Here is a 16,702-nt window from a genome sequence, read left to right as displayed (position 1 = left end):
GTGTGAGAGAGTGTGTGAGAGAGTGTGTGAGAGAGTGTGTGAGAGAGTGTGTGAGAGAGAGTGTGAGAGGAGAGGTGTGGGGAGAGTGTGAGAGAGTGTGAGAGAGTGTGAGAGTGTGTGAGAGTGTGTGTGTGAGAGGTGTGTGTAGAGAGAGGCGGTGAGAGCGTGTGAGAGAGCGTGTGAGAGAGAGCGTGGAGAAAGCGTGTGAAGGCGTGAGAGAAGCGTGTGAGAAGAGAGCGTGGAGAAGCGTGAGAGCGTGTGAGAGAAGCGGAGAAAGCGTGTGAGAGAAGGCGTGTAGAAGCGTGGAGAAGAGCGTGAGAGAGAGAGCGTGAGAAAGCGTGAGAGAAGCGCGTGAAGAAGCGTGTGAGAGAAGGGGTGAGAAGAGAGAGCGTGTGAGGCGTGAGAGAAAGGCGTGGAGAGAAGGCGTGTGAGAGAAGGCGGTGAAAGCGTGAGAAGAGAAGCGTGTGAGAGAGCGTGAAGAGAAAGCGTGAGAGAAGCGTAGAAGCGTGTGAAAGCGTGAGAGAAGGCGTGTAGAAGCGTGTGGAGAAAGCGTTGAAGGCGTGAGAAGCGTGTAGAAAGCGTGAAGAGAAGCGTGAAGGCGTGAAGGCGTGAGAAGCGTGTGAGAAGCGTGGCGTAGAAAGCGGGTGGAAGGCGTGAAGAAGCGTGAGAAAGGTGAAGCGTGTAGAGAAGCGTGTGAAGGCGTGGAAGAAGCGTGTGAGAGCGTGAGAAGAGCGTGTGAGAGAAGGCGTGTGAGAGCGTGTGAGGAGAGCAGAGCGTGTAGAGCGTGGGGAAGCGGTGAAGAGCGTGGAGAAGAGCGTGGAGAGAAGCGTGGAAGAGAAGCGTGAGAGAGAGGCGTGTGAAGAAGAGCGGTGAAGAGCGTGAGAAGAAAGCGTGTGAGAAAGCGTGGAGAAGGCGTGAAGAGAAGCGTGAGCGTGAAGAGCGCGTGAGAGAAAGCGTGTGAAGAGCGTGGAAGAGGCGTGAGAAAGCGTGGAAAGAGAGTGAGAGAGTGATTGTGAGAGAGAGAGAGAGAGAGAGAGAGTGAGTGAGTGTGTGAGAGAGAGTGCGAGTGTGTGTGTGTAGGGGTTGCAAGATTCTGTATGAGGCACAAGTACGCTCACACCTTGAGTATGCTCCACTTTCTTGGTTTGCCTGCCCCCCCTCTCATCTGCGACTGCTTGACAGAGTAGAGAACAGAGCAAGACGTCTCATCTCTCGCCTGGACCAATCCTGGATAGATCTGTCATTTCAGCAGAGCCTTCAACACAGGAGGGATTTGGGTGGCCTTACTGTTATGTACAAGGCCAATATTGTCAAAGTACCACACTTGGATCCACTTCGAGGACAGCGTGAAACAAGCTTTTATGCCACAAGAAGGGCAGAAAGCAGCAACTTCACTCTGGCTGTACCCTTCTCCAGAACGTCACTCCATCTGAGATTATACATACCCAGGATGACTCGAGTATAGAACACAGTACAGCATAATGATGTCAACGAGATAAAATCAGTTGATCAAATGAAAATGCTGGCCCACAGATGGCTCCAACTTCATCCTGTTCCCTACTTGTATGTCTCATAACAATAAAAATGCTTTCAAATGAGCTGATGTAGGTAACAGCTCTTAGCTTGCCAATAAAGTTAGGAATCCTTAACCTGTAAATAGCTTGTCAATAAAGCTAGGGATCTTTAACCTTATCAAACCCTGAGTACAAAAAAAAATTGAGAGAGAATGAGAGAGAGAGAGAATGAGAATGAAAATTTCTTAGGGACCTAGTCCCCCAATCTACATCCTGCCATAGCTTTCTGGACTGAAAGATATGGAAGAAAGTGTGGAACAAACATAGTGAAAGGCATGGGGGCCATAATGACCATTAGAGACCACTGTCAGCATCCATAGCTCAAGACTCTTCAGTCTGTAAAAAAACAAAAATCAGAAATATTATGAAAGCTAAAGAAGAAATTTAAAATTAAACCAAACCAATATCTCCTGCAAATTCCTAATTAGCTGTGTTGTGATGGTTATTTGGGCCTCTGGATTGCTAACACAATGAGGGCAAATTCCTAGGCCTATACCTCGACAACAACCTGAACTTCAGCACCCATATCCAACACATAACCAAAAAAGTATCCAAAACGGTGGGGATCCTCTCCAAGATACGATACTATGTGCCGCAAACTGCCCTTCTCACACTATACCATTCACTTATATATCCATACCTCACCTATGCTATATGTGCTTGGGGTTCAACTGCAGCAACACACCTAAAGCCAATAATAACCCAACGAAAAGCCGCAGTAAGAATAATCACTAAATCCCATCCCTGGCAACACACCCCCCCACTCTTCATAGATCTAAACTTACTTCCTGTTCAGTACATCCACACTTACTACTGTGCAATCTACATCTACAGGACCTTAAATTCCAATATTAACCTTGACCTAAAATGCTTTCTTGATAGTTGCGACAGAACCCACAGGCACAATACCAGACACAAACATCTCTATGACATTCCCCGTGTCCGACTAAACCTTTACAAAAATTCAATATATGTCAAAGGCCCTAAAATCCGGAACACCCTACCTGAAAATTCTAAAACTGCAGACACATTCATCAACTTCAAAACTACCATCAGAAAACATCTTATCTCCCTGATACACCCTGTCAACTAATTACACGAATACCACCTGGTGGTCAACACTTACACTCACTCACCCATTTGACCATAAACAGAAATATCAATCTCAATCTCAAAATAATGAATCTTAACTAGTCATAAGTTGGCCTGTTATACTCCAATACTGAAACTATGTATAGTGCCAAAACAAAAGCATTCACATTGCTAAACTCACAAACTAGTATTTAGTCACAGCCATAATACCAACTTACCTCATAATTTTGTAATATTTTAAACTTAAGATTTAATTTAAGTCTGCCCGAAATGCCTAGCCATGCTAGGTGTTCTAGTGGTACACTCTGTAATTATTATTTTACTACATGTAAACAATACAATAACCAAATTCTGTAAACTCAGCATTGTAATCCGGATTTATAGAGAATAAACTTTGAATAGTCAGGTTGAAGAGGTGGTGAACAAGACTGCCTGGCTGTGAGCATGCTAGAACTCTTGTAGCAGGTTACAGGGATATGGGGTCACAGGTATGTGGGGGGCACAGAAATGTGGGATCACAGGTATGTGGGGTCACAGGTATGCTCTAGCAAATGTTGTATTGTGGGGGCCAAGCATTTAGGGATGAGATGCCTATTTTTCAAATTCCAATTATAAATGTTTAGTACCAAATGTAGATCTATGTTGATGTGCGTAGCGCTCTGATCGTAGATCTATGTTTTTTTTTTTTACATAAGAAAGCATGTAAAATCTGATGTAGATCTACATCTGGAGCGCTACGCACATCAACGTAGATCTATGTTTGGACAGTTTAAGGGTTCAAGAGTTTTCAGTACTGCATGGAGATATTCAAAACAATATACGTATATAGTCCATTTTTTACCTGTTATTCAGTTAGCAAATAAAAAGCCAGTATATAGTACACATTTACAGTATTACAATAATGCGTTGTAATTTTTATTTAGTTTGGTCATTATCTCTTGAGAATTAGGAGTTGACTTTGTACTCAATATTTTCTATTAATTCTTGACACAGTGACCTTCAGCTCAGTTATGATCGCAAGGAGAACACGATTCCTTCACAAACATAATTTGCAGCTTGCTGGGCAGGACCACAGCTATTAGCTTGTGTGTGGTCTTGCACCCTCGTTGACATGTGGTTGCCACAGGTATTTAACTTCATGTGTGTTTTTCTTTTCCTTTCGGGATATGCACATCTGCACTCAGTCTTACAAGGTGAATTTCAACAGCACTATTTTGTACTTGCTCATACATCATCCACAACGTGATAGTCGTCATTGAGACGGAGAATGATGTAAAACTTGACAACCACATGCCAATAAAGATTTAAAATTAAAATTTTCTTAAATCTTCAGTAATTATAAATCTGAAATTCTAAATCTAAGATATCTCAAATGACAGATTAACATTATGATTTGATTTTAAACAGAATTTCCTCTTTTTTCAGCCTGAGGATCCTCCCTTTCTGACTGTGGGAACTGAGGTATCTGCCAAGTATAAGGGAGCCTTTTGCGAGGCCAAGGTCCACAAAGTCGTTAAAGTCGTTAAGGTTAAGGTAAGAATTTTCTGTTAGTTTTTGTTTTTTTACATAAAATTAAAATACAGGAGGGCCTTGCTTTACAGTGTTTCACTTTACAGCATTTCGCTAATACAGCGGTTTTCAATTACTACACCTATTCTTCAGTTATTCAGACGTCCTACAATAAATATATTCACCATTCATTATAAACTAAGAACAAAAATATTTTAACCCTTTCAAGGTCGACAGGCCCTCTCAGAGACTTGTTCTCAGGGTCGGCCAAGTTTAAAAAAAAAAAAAAACATTTTTCTTATGAAAAGATAGAGAATCTTTTCCCAATCATAATGACACCAAAAATATGAAATTTGATGGAAAACTTACGGAATTATGCTCTTGCGAAGTTAGCGGTCTCGATGATGTTTTGCGCATCGGCGATTTTGCCCAATTTGAGCCCTATTTTCGGCCAATTCCAGTGTACTTGTCGACAGAAATCATAACTATTTTGCTAGAACTCCATTTTTTCTATCGAATGAGTACAAGAAACCACCCATTTACCGATTTCAACTATCCAATACAGTTGTCAGAATTTAGCAATTTTGCCAATTTCACACAAATTTCAAAAGATGCCAATTTCCGAATGGCGTCTAGAATAAACAAGAAAGACATTCCTGGCACTAAAATAACATTTCCTCTGTTCATTAGTCACGTCCCCACGCCCCTCTTACATTCTTTTGCTTTCCACTTTGAATTTTTATTCTTACAAAAAAATAGAAGATTTACTGTTATGCAGACTACTGCATTAATGTAGAAATGGTATAAATAATATCAGCGCACTTGTGAAAGAATATTAGACTCACCAGTTGATGTGTATTGGACACATAGTATGATTTGTTTACTTTTGAACTTTGGTAAAAATCGAACATTTCTGCTTTCTGTTTCCTGTTTTTCTGGAAGTTTTATTGCAAGTAAAGTGAGAGTGAGTGAAAAGGTGAATAGTTAATGAAACTAATGAAATCGAAAGCCAGAGGGAGGAAGTGAGAGGCATAAACATAAGAAACAGAATGATCACGATCTCTTGAGTTAGGTAGACCTATTGTTCCATGCGAGGTGGACCTACTGTTCCATGCTAGGTAGAGTTTCTGTGTAGGGTATGACAGTTTGTGTATTGGGGGATGTCAGTTGTGTTCTGGGATATGACAGTTTTTGTTGTGGGCTATGAAAGATTTTCTGCACTTTTGTCTTTGATTGTCAAGAAAAACTAATTGATTGAGAAATATGAACATTTTACCACTATCACCATATTCAGCCAACACACACACACTATGATTAGTGTAGGCTTTACACAGAGGAGCACTACAGTCGGCCTACTGACCCATGCTAGGTTGATCTTACTCAACTCTGCCCTCCCCACCACAGCAGACTATAAATTCCATTTGTCCTCAACCACCACATTCAACCCACACATCCTTTCTAGCCCCTTCATACAACTCACAAAGCTGTACATGCAGATCTCAGCCTCAACCCCCTCCCCACCCAGCTGCACTATAGGCTACACACATACCATTCCAACCCACAAGTACCTGAACACAGAAGCATACCAGGTCTGTATTAAATATGTACAATTGAGGAGACAAAGAAGATCAGACACAGAGAGCATAGAAGATTATACAGAAGCAGGAAAAAAAAGGGTTACCAGATTGCTTAATAACGTGAATGTCACAAGGAAGGAAAGGTAATGTTAGCAGAGAGATCATCGAGATAGAGCAAAAACTTGGTGTTGTACAGGTTGACCATCACTAATCCAGCATCATCGGGACCTGTAGGGTGCCAGATTAGTGATTTTGCCGGATTACAGAGTGATTAGGTTAGAATATACTTAACCCAGTGGCAGTATTTACACATCGGTGATTTCACCCATTTTATGCCCTATTTTTGTCCCATTCCATTGTTCCAGTACTTGTCTACCAAATTCATAGCTATTTTGTTAATATTTCTTCTGTTCTGTTTATTGAGTACAAGAAACTGCCCAATTACCTATTTTAGCTACCCAATAGAGTAGTCAGAAGTTGGTAATTTGGCCAGTTTCACATAAATTTCAAGAGATGCCAATTTCAAAATAGGGTCCAAAATAAACAATGCAAACATTCCTAGCACTAAGATAGCATTTTGTCTGTTCATTAGTCATGTCTCCAGGCCCCTCTTATGTTACACATTTTGAATTGTTATTCACGCAAAAAACAGAAGATTTACTTTTATGCAGACTACTGCGTTATTGTAATAATTTTATAAATAATGTGAGCCCATTCATGACTGCATATTAGAATGGCCAGTTGGACACGTATTGGACAGTAACGTCATTTGTTTACTCTTGGACATCGGCAAAACTCGAACATTTCTACTACTTTGAGCTCAATTTCAAGGTACTTTTCATTGTGAAACCAATCAAAATCATTACAGTTTCTGTAATATGTCTTCCATTCTATAAAATAAGACCAGGAAAACTAGAATACAACCATAAATACCATACGAAAATACAGTGCAAAGTCTCTGTTTTAAACCAAAAACATGGTCAAAGTTTTTTTTTTCTCACTACGCACTGTGTGCTGCAGGATTTTTTTTATACTGCACACACTGACCACATAGACCCATTCTTTCATATGTAGGCCTACCAGCTTTCTCTTGCTAGATTTGAGGGCGCTAGAATTTATGCGTACTAGTACGTCAAAAACCCTGGTGCATAAGCCGTACTAGTACGGCCGCAACCCCAAAAGGGTTAAGGTACTTTCTGGTGTGAAGCGAATCAGAATTATATCTATTTTTGTAATATATCTTCCATTCTATCAAATGAGACCAAACAAAATGAGAATACAATCATACAAACTATACGAAAATGCACCGAAAAGTCGCAGTTTTACACCAAAAGCATGGTCACCATTTTTTCTCGTTATGCTCTGTGTGCTGCAATATTTTTTTTATAAAGTGTACGCTTACCACACAGACCTATTCTCTCATATGTAGGCCCAAATTTACCTGTCACAGCTTATCTGAGTGAGCTGAGCTCAAGGCGACCGACAGTGGCTTCAAAGCCATCTTATCTATTATGGACAATGTACGGTGTATGTGCTTTACACGACAAAAGGCATTTCTTTTATTTGTTGGAACCTTGGCTAGGGCTAAAAGTGAGCAGGCTATAACAATAGATGGAGAAAAAGAAATTAGAATGATTTATGCAGCAAGTAGCGCCACCAAACAGTAGCGGCAGGTTGGTGGGGCGACCCTGGAAATTTGAAATTATGATAGCAAATTAGTGCCGGATTACTGATTGCCAGATAAGTGATGGCCAATCTGTACCAAACAGAAGAAGCACAAAGGGAACAAGAAGCCATCTAGGATATTGCAAGAAACCCCAAATATTTCTGTGCATATGCAAAATCAAAGCTAAGAACTACCTGTAGAATAATTGACCCCTTAATAACAGGAGATTCATACACAGATGATGAACAGGAAATGAGCAAAATTTTAAAAGACCAGCAAGTTGATGCTCAGCAACCCAATCTATATATGAAAGCAAGGTAGAGAATGCAGAAGCTTTTTCATCCCATCGGGAGGCTGTGCAAACTGATAAACTGACATTAGTACTAATCCCATGGAATTTGAAAAAGAAATTGAAAATATGCCCACTCAGCATCTGGACCAGTTTCATGGAATTCCTTATTTATAAAAAAAGTGCAGAGTGTCACTAGCATGAGCCCTCAAAATTCTTTGGAGAAAGAGCTTAGATCTATGTGAAATACCAGAGGCCTTAACCCTTTCAGGGTTTCCGACGTACTAGTATGGCTTACGCACCAGGGTTATTGACGTACTAGTACGCTTAAATTGTAGCGTCTTCAAATCTAGCAAGAGAAAGCTGGTAGGCCTACATATGAAAGAATGGGTCTATGTGGTCAGTGTGTGCAGTATAAAAAAAAATCCTGCAGCACACAGTGCGCAAAGAGAGGAAAAAAAAAAAACTGACCGTGGTTTTGGTTTAAAACAGCGACTTTGCACTATATTTTCGTATGGTATTTATGGTTATATTCTAGTTTTCCTGGTCTCATTTTATTGAATGGAAGACATATTACAGAAATTGAGATGATTTTGATTGTTTTCACAATGAAAAGTACCTTGAAATTGAGCTCAAAGTAGCAGAAATGTTCGATTTTTGCCAAAGTTCAAAAGTAAGCAAATTATGCCACGTGTCCAATACACGTCAACTGGTGAGTCTAATATTCTTTCACAAGAACACTGATATTATTTATACCATTTCTACACTAATGCAGTAATCTGCATAACAGTAAATCTTCTATTTTTTGTGAGAATAAAAATTCAAAGTGGAAAGCAAAAGAAATGTAAGAAGGGCGTGGGAACGTGACTAATGAACAGAAAAAAATTATTTTAGTGCCAGGAATGTCAATCTTGTTTAATCTGGACCCTATTTAGAAATTGGCATCTTTTGAAATTTGTGTGAAATTGGCAAAATTGCCAATTTCTGACCACTTTATTGGATAGTTGAAATCGGTAAATGGGTGGTTTCTTGTACTCATTTGATAGAAAAAATGGAGTTCTAGCGAAATAGTTACGATTTTGGTCGACTAGGGCACTGGAATTGGCCATAAATAGGGCTTAATGTGGGCGAAATTGCCAATGCGTAAACATCGTCGAGACCGCTAACTTTGCGAGAGCATAATTCCATAAGTTTTCCATCAAATTTCATACTTTTGGTGTCATTATGATCAGGAAAAGAATCTGTCATTTCACAAGAAAAAATAATTTTTTTTTTTTCCGAAAAATTTTCGACCCTGAGAACAAGTTTAGGAGAGGGCCTCTCGACCCTGAAAGGGTTAAAGGAAAAATAGAGCGCTAGCCAAAAATTGCAGACCAGTAGTCCTAACATCCCTTATCATTAAAGTCTTCAAAAGTAATGAGATGACAAATTACAACCTTTATAGAACTGCACAGTCTGTGTGTCAGAACTGCTGAACCACTATGGAGGCATTGGAAGATACCCAAACTACAGATGTGATAAATACAGATTTTGCAAAAGTATTTGACAAATGCTATCATGGATGGGGGTAATTGCACACAAAATGAGGGCCATAGGCATAATAGGGAAGTTTCTAACACACACAGCATATATAGTACAGTGGACCCTCGCCTAACGATATTAATCCTTTCCTGAGAGCTCAATGTTAGGCTAAATTATTGTTACCCGAATTAATTTTTCCCATAAATAATGGAAATCAAATTAATCCTGACACCCCAAAGTATGAAAAAAAATTTTTTTTACCACATGAAATATTAATTTTAATACAAACTGAAGAAGACATGTACAATTACATGACACTTACCTTTATTGAAGGTCTGGTGATGATTGATGGGAGGGAGGAGGGGAGAGTATGGATGGTGTTAATGTTTAGAAGGGGAATCCCTTTCCATTAGGACTTGAGGTGTCAAGTCCTTTTCCGGGGTTACTTCCCTTCTTCTTTTAATGCCAATAGGACCAGCTTGAGAGTCACTGGACCTCTGTTGCACAACATATCTGTCCATAGAGGCCTGTACCTCCCGTTCCTTTATGACATTCCTAAAGTGTTTCACAACATTGTCAGTGTAATAGTCACCAGCACGCCTTGCAATAGGTGTGTGAGGGTGATATTCATCAAAAAAGGTTTGCACTTTAAGCCACATTGCACACATTTCCTTAATCTTTGAAGTAGGCAACTTCCTCAGTTTCTCTATCCCCTCCTCTGGAGCAGTTTCCTCAGGTCTGGCCTCTTGCTGTTGAAGATGATCTTGCAGCTCATCAGTGGTTAGTTCTTCATTGTCCTCCTCCACCAACTCTTCCACATCCTCCCCACTAACCTCCAACCCCAAGGACTTCCCCAGTGCCACAATTGATTCCACAACTTGCATAGGCTTCTCAGGGTTAGCCTCAAATCCTTCAAAATTTCTTTTGTCTACACATTCTGGCCACAGTTTCTTCCAAGCAGAGTTCAAGGTCCTCTTAGTCACTTCCTCCCAAGCCTTACCTATAATGTTTACACAATTGGGGATGGTAAAGTGATCTCTCCAAAACTCTCTTAGAGTCAATTGAGTTTCTGTGGTCACTACAAAGCACCTTTGAAACATAGCTTTTGTGTAGAGTTTTTTGAAGTTTGCAATGACCTGCTGGTCCATGGGCTGCAGGAGAGGAGTGGTATTAGGAAGCAAAAACTTGACCTTAATGAAGCTCATGTCCCCAGAAAGTCGCTCTGCCACGTCTGAAGGATGACCAGGAGCATTGTCTAATACCAGGAGGCATTTAAGGTCCAATTTGTTTTCCAGGAGGTAATTTTTCACATTGGGGGCAAATGAATGGTGTAACCAGTCATAGAAAAGGTCTCTAGTGACCCATGCCTTACTGTTTGCCCTCCACATCACACACAAATTAGCCTTGAGGACATTGTTTTTCCTGAACACTCGGGGAGTTTCAGAGTGATACACCGATAAAGGCTTCACTTTGCAATCACTACTAGCATTAGCACACATCAACAGAGTAAGCTTGTCTATCATAGGCTTTTGTCCTGGGAGTGCCTTGTCCTCCTGAGTAATGTAGGTCCTGCTTGGCATTTTCTTCCAAAACAGGCCTGTTTTCTCACAATTAAACAATTGTTCAGGTTTCAATTCTTCACTGTCTATGTACTCCTTGAATTCCTTCACATATTTTTCAGCTGCTTTTTGGTCCGAACTGGCAGCCTCGCCATGCCTTATCACACTATGTATGCCACTACGATTCTTAAATCTCTCAAACCAACCTTTGCTGGCCTTAAATTCACTCACATCACCACTAGTTGCAGGCATTTTTCTAATTAACCCTTTGAGGGTCGACAGGCCCTCTCCGAAACTCGTTCTCAGGGTCGGCCAAATTTAAAAAAAAAAAAATTATTTTCTCTTATGAAAAGATAGAGAATCTTTTCCCGATCATAAAGACACCAAAAGTTTGAAATTTGATAGAAAACTTACGGAATTATGCTCTCGCAAAGTTAGCGGTCTCGGCGATGTTTACGCATCAGCGATTTTGCCCACTTTGAGCCCCATTTTCGGCCAATTTCACTGTACTAGTCGACAAAAAACATGAATATTACGCTAGAACTCCATTTTTTCTATCGAATGGGTGCAAGAAACCACTCATTTATGAAATTCAACTATCCAGTACAGTGGTCAGAATTTAGCAATTTTGCCAATTTCACACAAATTTCAAAAGATGCCAATTTCCGAATAGGGTCCAGAATAAACAAGAAAGACATTCCTGGCACTAAAATGACATTTCCTCTAGTCATTAGTCACGTCTCAAGGCCCCTCTTATATTCTTTTGCTTTCCACTTTGAATTTTTATTTTCACAAAAAATATAAGATTTACTGTTATGCAGACTACTGCATTAGTGTAAAAAATGGTATAAATATTATTGGTGCACTTGTGAAAGAATATTAGACTCACCAGTTGACATGTATTGCACGCTTGGCACGATTTGTTTACTTTTGAAGTTTGGTAAAAATCGAACATTTCTGCTACTTTGAGCTCAATTTCAAGGCACCTTTCTTTGTAAAACCAGTCAAAATCATCTCAATTTCTGTAATATGTCTTCCATTCTATAAAATGAGACCAAGAAAACTAGAATACAACAATAAATACCATACGAAAATACACTGCAAAGTCGCTGATTTATTAAAAAAAAATGGTCAAAGTTTTTTTTTTTCTCATTATGCACTGTGTGCTGCAGGATTTTTTTTAGACTGTGCACACTGACCACATAGACCCATTCTTTCATATGAAGGCCTACCAGCTTTCTCCCACTAGATTTGAGGCCGCTAGAATTTATGAGTACTAGTACGTCAAAAACCCCTACGCGTAAGACGTACTAGTACGACGAAAACCCTCAAAGGGTTAAATCGTCATGCAACTTCCTAGCCTTTTCACATATGATCGCTTGAGAAATGCTATCTCCTGCTATCTGTTTTTTGTTTATTCACACCAATAACAGTCTCTCAACATCTTCTATCACTTGCGATCTCTGTTTCAAAAACAAAGTTGCACCTTTGGCAAGAACAGCTTCCTTGACTGCCGTTTTCTTGGCCATAATAGTAGCGATGGTTGATTGGGATTTTGTGTACAACCTGGCCAGCTCGGAGACACGCACTCCACTTTCATACTTAGCAATTATCTCTTTCTTCATATCCATAGTAATTCTCACCCTTTTTGCTGTACGGTTGGCACTAGAAGCTTTCTTGGGGCCCATGGTGACTTATTTTGCAGGTGCAATCACTAAAAACGCTCTGATAATATGAAATGTTCCGATTGTATGTTTGGATGCGACCGCAGTGGCTGGCTTGTAAATACTGGCTCCCACCGGACAAGTGAGGCACACTCAGGCAGCAAGTGGACGCGTCTCGAACGGAACGAATCGCGTTGGGCGAGTTTTCTAGCTCTAGCCGAGGCAAAATTTTTACGTTAAAATGTATCGCTTGCCGAATTTAATGTTATGCTATGCATTCGTTAGGCGAGGGTCCACTGTATTAGTAAACAGAGCAAAATTCAGCATTAGTGAGGTAAAACGCGCAGTTCCTCAAGGCACTGTCCTGGCACCTCTGCTGTTTCTTACCCTCTTAGTAAACATAGATAAAAGCACCCATCAGAGTTTTATATCATTTGCAGATGACACTAAAATAAGCGTGAAAGTCACTTCGGTAAAAGACACTGAAAAATTGCAGGAAGACAAGCAGGGTTTTACAGTGGAGAACGATAAGGCAAGTGTCACGACAGCCAGGAAGTTGTGGGTGTAGATAATGAAAACTATAAAAAAAAAGGAAATAGTGCTTCAAATTACTTGTACAGTGGAACCTCTACTTACAAGTTTAATCTGTTACATGACCTTGCTCGCATCTGGATTTGCTTGTTTGCAGATTCAAATTTTCATCATTTAAATTAATTGAAATGGAATTAATTTGTTCCAGTGGAATTCCAGGCATGACAAAATACTTCAGTATTTTCCCTAATATCAACTCTACGGCTTCATGGTGTCTGCCACTGCTTCCTCATGATGTCTGCCACTTCTGCTTCATGATGTCTGCCACTGTTGCTTCGTGTGTGCCACTGCTGTTTCATGTTGTCTACCCCTGCTACCTCATGATGTATGCTCTCACTTTTGCTAGTGTGTCGAAGAGCTTTCCAGTATGTGAAGGTTGGGCAGTGCCAGTTGGACAGGTATTGGACGGTGATGTCATTTGTTTTCTTTTGAACATAGCCAAAGAATCGAACATTTCTGCTATTTTGAGCTCAATTTCAAGGTACTTTTCGTCATGAAACTAATCAAAATTATTTCTATTTCTGTAGTATATTTTCCATTCTATCATATGAGACCAAAAAAACGAGAATACAACCATAAAAACCATACAAAAATATACCGCTAAGGAGAAGCTAGTGGCTGAGAAGTGAGCTCCGTTATTTATGGTCCGATTTCTTTCATTTTTGGTGTATGTTAAGAAGCATCTTTCCATCATACATTGCCCAAGTTTCAATAAAATAGTCCAACAAACAACTGAGATCCAATTCCCTAGAGCAAGAACCCCTCACCAGCGTCAAGGAGCCTCCCTTGAGGCCCACTCGCATCTGGAAATTTTGCTCGCATCTGGAAGCAAAAAATCGACCGAGCGACTGCTTGTATTTGGAAAAACTCGCATGTGGATGCACTTGTAAGTAGAGGTTCCACTGTATTCTCTCAATTGGAATGTTATTTAGTGTTAAAGACCCCATTCAGGGCAGGAGAAATGTCAGAGCTGAAACAGGCAGAGATCATTTATGGCCCTCTTAGAGGCAATAAAGCATTTAACCACTTGACTGTCGCAACGCCAAATCCTGAGGTGTCTCCTGGTGTCGCAAAATCCCCCCCCCCCCCCCCCAAAAAAAAAAAAAAAAAAAAAAAAGTCTTACGAAATGAGAGAGAATCTTTTCCCGAATGTAATGACACCAAAAGAACGAAATTTGATGGAAAACTGACAGAATTGCGCTCTCGCGAAGCTAGCGACCTCGGCAATATTTACGAATCGGTGATTTCGCCCACTTTGAGCCCTATTTTCGGATACTTCCATTGTTCCAGTCAAACAAACTCATAGCTATTTCTTTAGAACTCCATTTTGTCTATCGATTGAGTACAAGAAACTGCCCATTTACCAATTTCAACTACCCAATAACGTGGTCAGAAATTTGCAATTTGGCCAATTTCACGAAAATTAAAAAATATGACAATTTCAAAATAGGGTCCAGAATGAACAATGCAGACATTCCTGGCTCTAAAATAACATTTCCTTTGTTCATCAGTCATGTCTCCAGGCCCCTCTGATATTACTCTTGCTTTCTGTTTTGAATTTTTATTCAAACAAAAAATAGAAGATTTACTGTTATGCAGACTACTGCAATATTGTAATAATTGTATAAATAATGTCAACCCATTCATGACTGCATATTAGAATAGCTACTTGGACATTTATTGGACAATGATGTCATTTGTTTACTTTTGAACATCGGCAAAAGTCAAACATTTCCCCTACTTTGAGCTCCATTTCAAGGTTCTTTTCATAGTAAAACCAGTCAAAATCACCTCTATTTCTATAATATGTTTTCCATTCTGTCAAAGAATGGAAAATGAGAAATACAACCAAGAAAACGAGAATACAACCATAAATACTATATGAAAATAGACCACAAAGTCGGCATTTTAATTAAAAAAAAAATGGTTGGAGTTTTTTTTCTCATTATGCGCTGCATGCTGCAGGATTTTTTTATATGGTGCACAGTGATCACACAGACCCATTCTCTCACATGTGGGCCTACCAGCTTTCTCCTGCTTGATTTGAAGCTGCTAGAATTTATGAGTATACAGTGGACCCCCGCATAACGATATTAATCCGTTCCTGAGAGCTCATTGTTATGCAAAATTATCGTTATGCGAATGAATTTTCCCCATAAGAAATAATGGAAATCAAATTAATCCGTGCAAGACACCCAAAAGTATGAAAAAAAATTTTTTACCACATGAAATATACATTTTCCTACACACAAAGAGAAGGATACATGCACAATAGTAGAGTAGTACATGCACAATGTATATTGTGCATGTACTACTCTACTAAATGAAGAATAAATGACACTTACCTTTATTGAAGATGCAGCAATGACTGATGAGACACTGTGTCCTGGGAGTGCCTTTTCCTCCTGAGTACTGTAGGTCCTGTTCGGCATTTTCTTCCAGAACAGGCCTCATCGCACTGTGTATGCCACTACGATTCTTAAATCTCTCAAACCATCCTTTGCTGGCTTTAAATTCACCAATATGAGCACTAGTTCCAGGCATTTATTCCTGTTCTCCTGAGTGTTAGTCAACTGGTGTGGGTTGCATCCTGGGAGACAAGATTAAGGACCCCAATGGAAATAAGTTAGACAGTCTTCGATGACACTGACTTTTTTGGGTTATCCTGGGTGGCTAACCCTCTGGGGTTAATTGTTTCTTGGTATTCTCAATAAGCCACACCAACAACGGTGCTACAGCAGCAGCAGACGGTACTACAGCAGCAGCAGCAGCTGACGGTGGTACAGCAGCAGCAGCAGCTGACATTGCTACAGCAGCAGCAGCTGACAGTGCAGCAGCAGCAGCAGCAGCTGTCAGTGCTACAGCAGCAGCAGATGGTGCTACAGCAGCAGCAGCTGTCAGTGCTACAGCAGCAGCAGATGGTGCTACAGCAGCAGCAGATGGTACTACAGCAGCAGCAGCAGCAGCAGCTGATGGTGGTACAGCAGCAGCTGACGGTGCTACAGCAGCAGCAGCAGCTGACGGTGCTACAGCAGCAGCAGCAGCTGACGGTGCTACAGCAGCAGCTGACAGTGCTACAGCAGCAGCAGCAGCAGTTGACAGTGCAACAGCAGCAGATGGTGCTACAGCAGCAGCAGACAGTACCACAGCAGCAGCAGCAGCTGACAGTGGTACAGCAGCAGCAGCAGCAGCTGATGGTGCTACAGCAGCAGCAGCAGCTGACAGTGCTACAGCAGCAGCAGCATCAGCAGTTGACCATAGTACCACAGTATTTCGATAATATTTCTCACCCTTTTTACCACAGGGTTGGCATTAGAAGCTTTCTTGGGGCCCATGGTCACTTATTTTGCAGATAAAATCACCAAAAACGCTGTAATAATACGAAATGCTCCGATTGTATGCTTGGATGTTACCGCGGAGGCTGGCTTGTAAACATTGCAACCGGCGGAACATATGAGGCTGGCTCAGGTCTCACGTAGACGCGTCTCGGACGAATAGCGTTGAGCGAGTTTTTTAGCGCTATGCGAGGCAAAATTTTGGTGATAAAATGTATCGCTGTGCGGATTTAACGTTATGTGATGCCAATGGTATGCGGGGGTTCACTGTATATATGTCAAAAACGGTGGCTCGTAAGACGTATATATACGACCAACACAGAGG

The 16,702-nt window shown here is 40.6% G+C and overlaps 1 protein-coding gene across 7 annotated transcripts in view; it reads left to right on the top strand.

Moving 5' to 3' along the window:
- The window catches only part of LOC128705515 (uncharacterized), a 246,038-nt gene that overhangs the window by 58,482 nt on the left and 170,854 nt on the right, over positions 1 to 16,702 (top strand). For 6 of the 7 annotated variants that reach the window (XM_070092288.1, XM_053800705.2, XM_053800693.2 and 3 more), the window contains one exon: positions 4,092 to 4,199. In XM_070092288.1, coding sequence (XP_069948389.1) covers positions 4,092 to 4,199 — 108 coding nt within the window. Of the gene's footprint in view, positions 1 to 3,659; positions 3,793 to 4,091; positions 4,200 to 16,702 lie in introns of all 7 variants that reach the window. The other variant, XM_053800711.2, reaches the window with a different exon arrangement.

This window comes from Cherax quadricarinatus, chromosome 3, assembly GCF_038502225.1.
Source record: "Cherax quadricarinatus isolate ZL_2023a chromosome 3, ASM3850222v1, whole genome shotgun sequence".
Taxonomy (NCBI): domain Eukaryota; kingdom Metazoa; phylum Arthropoda; class Malacostraca; order Decapoda; family Parastacidae; genus Cherax; species Cherax quadricarinatus.
This window is presented reverse-complemented; position numbering and strand designations above follow the sequence as displayed.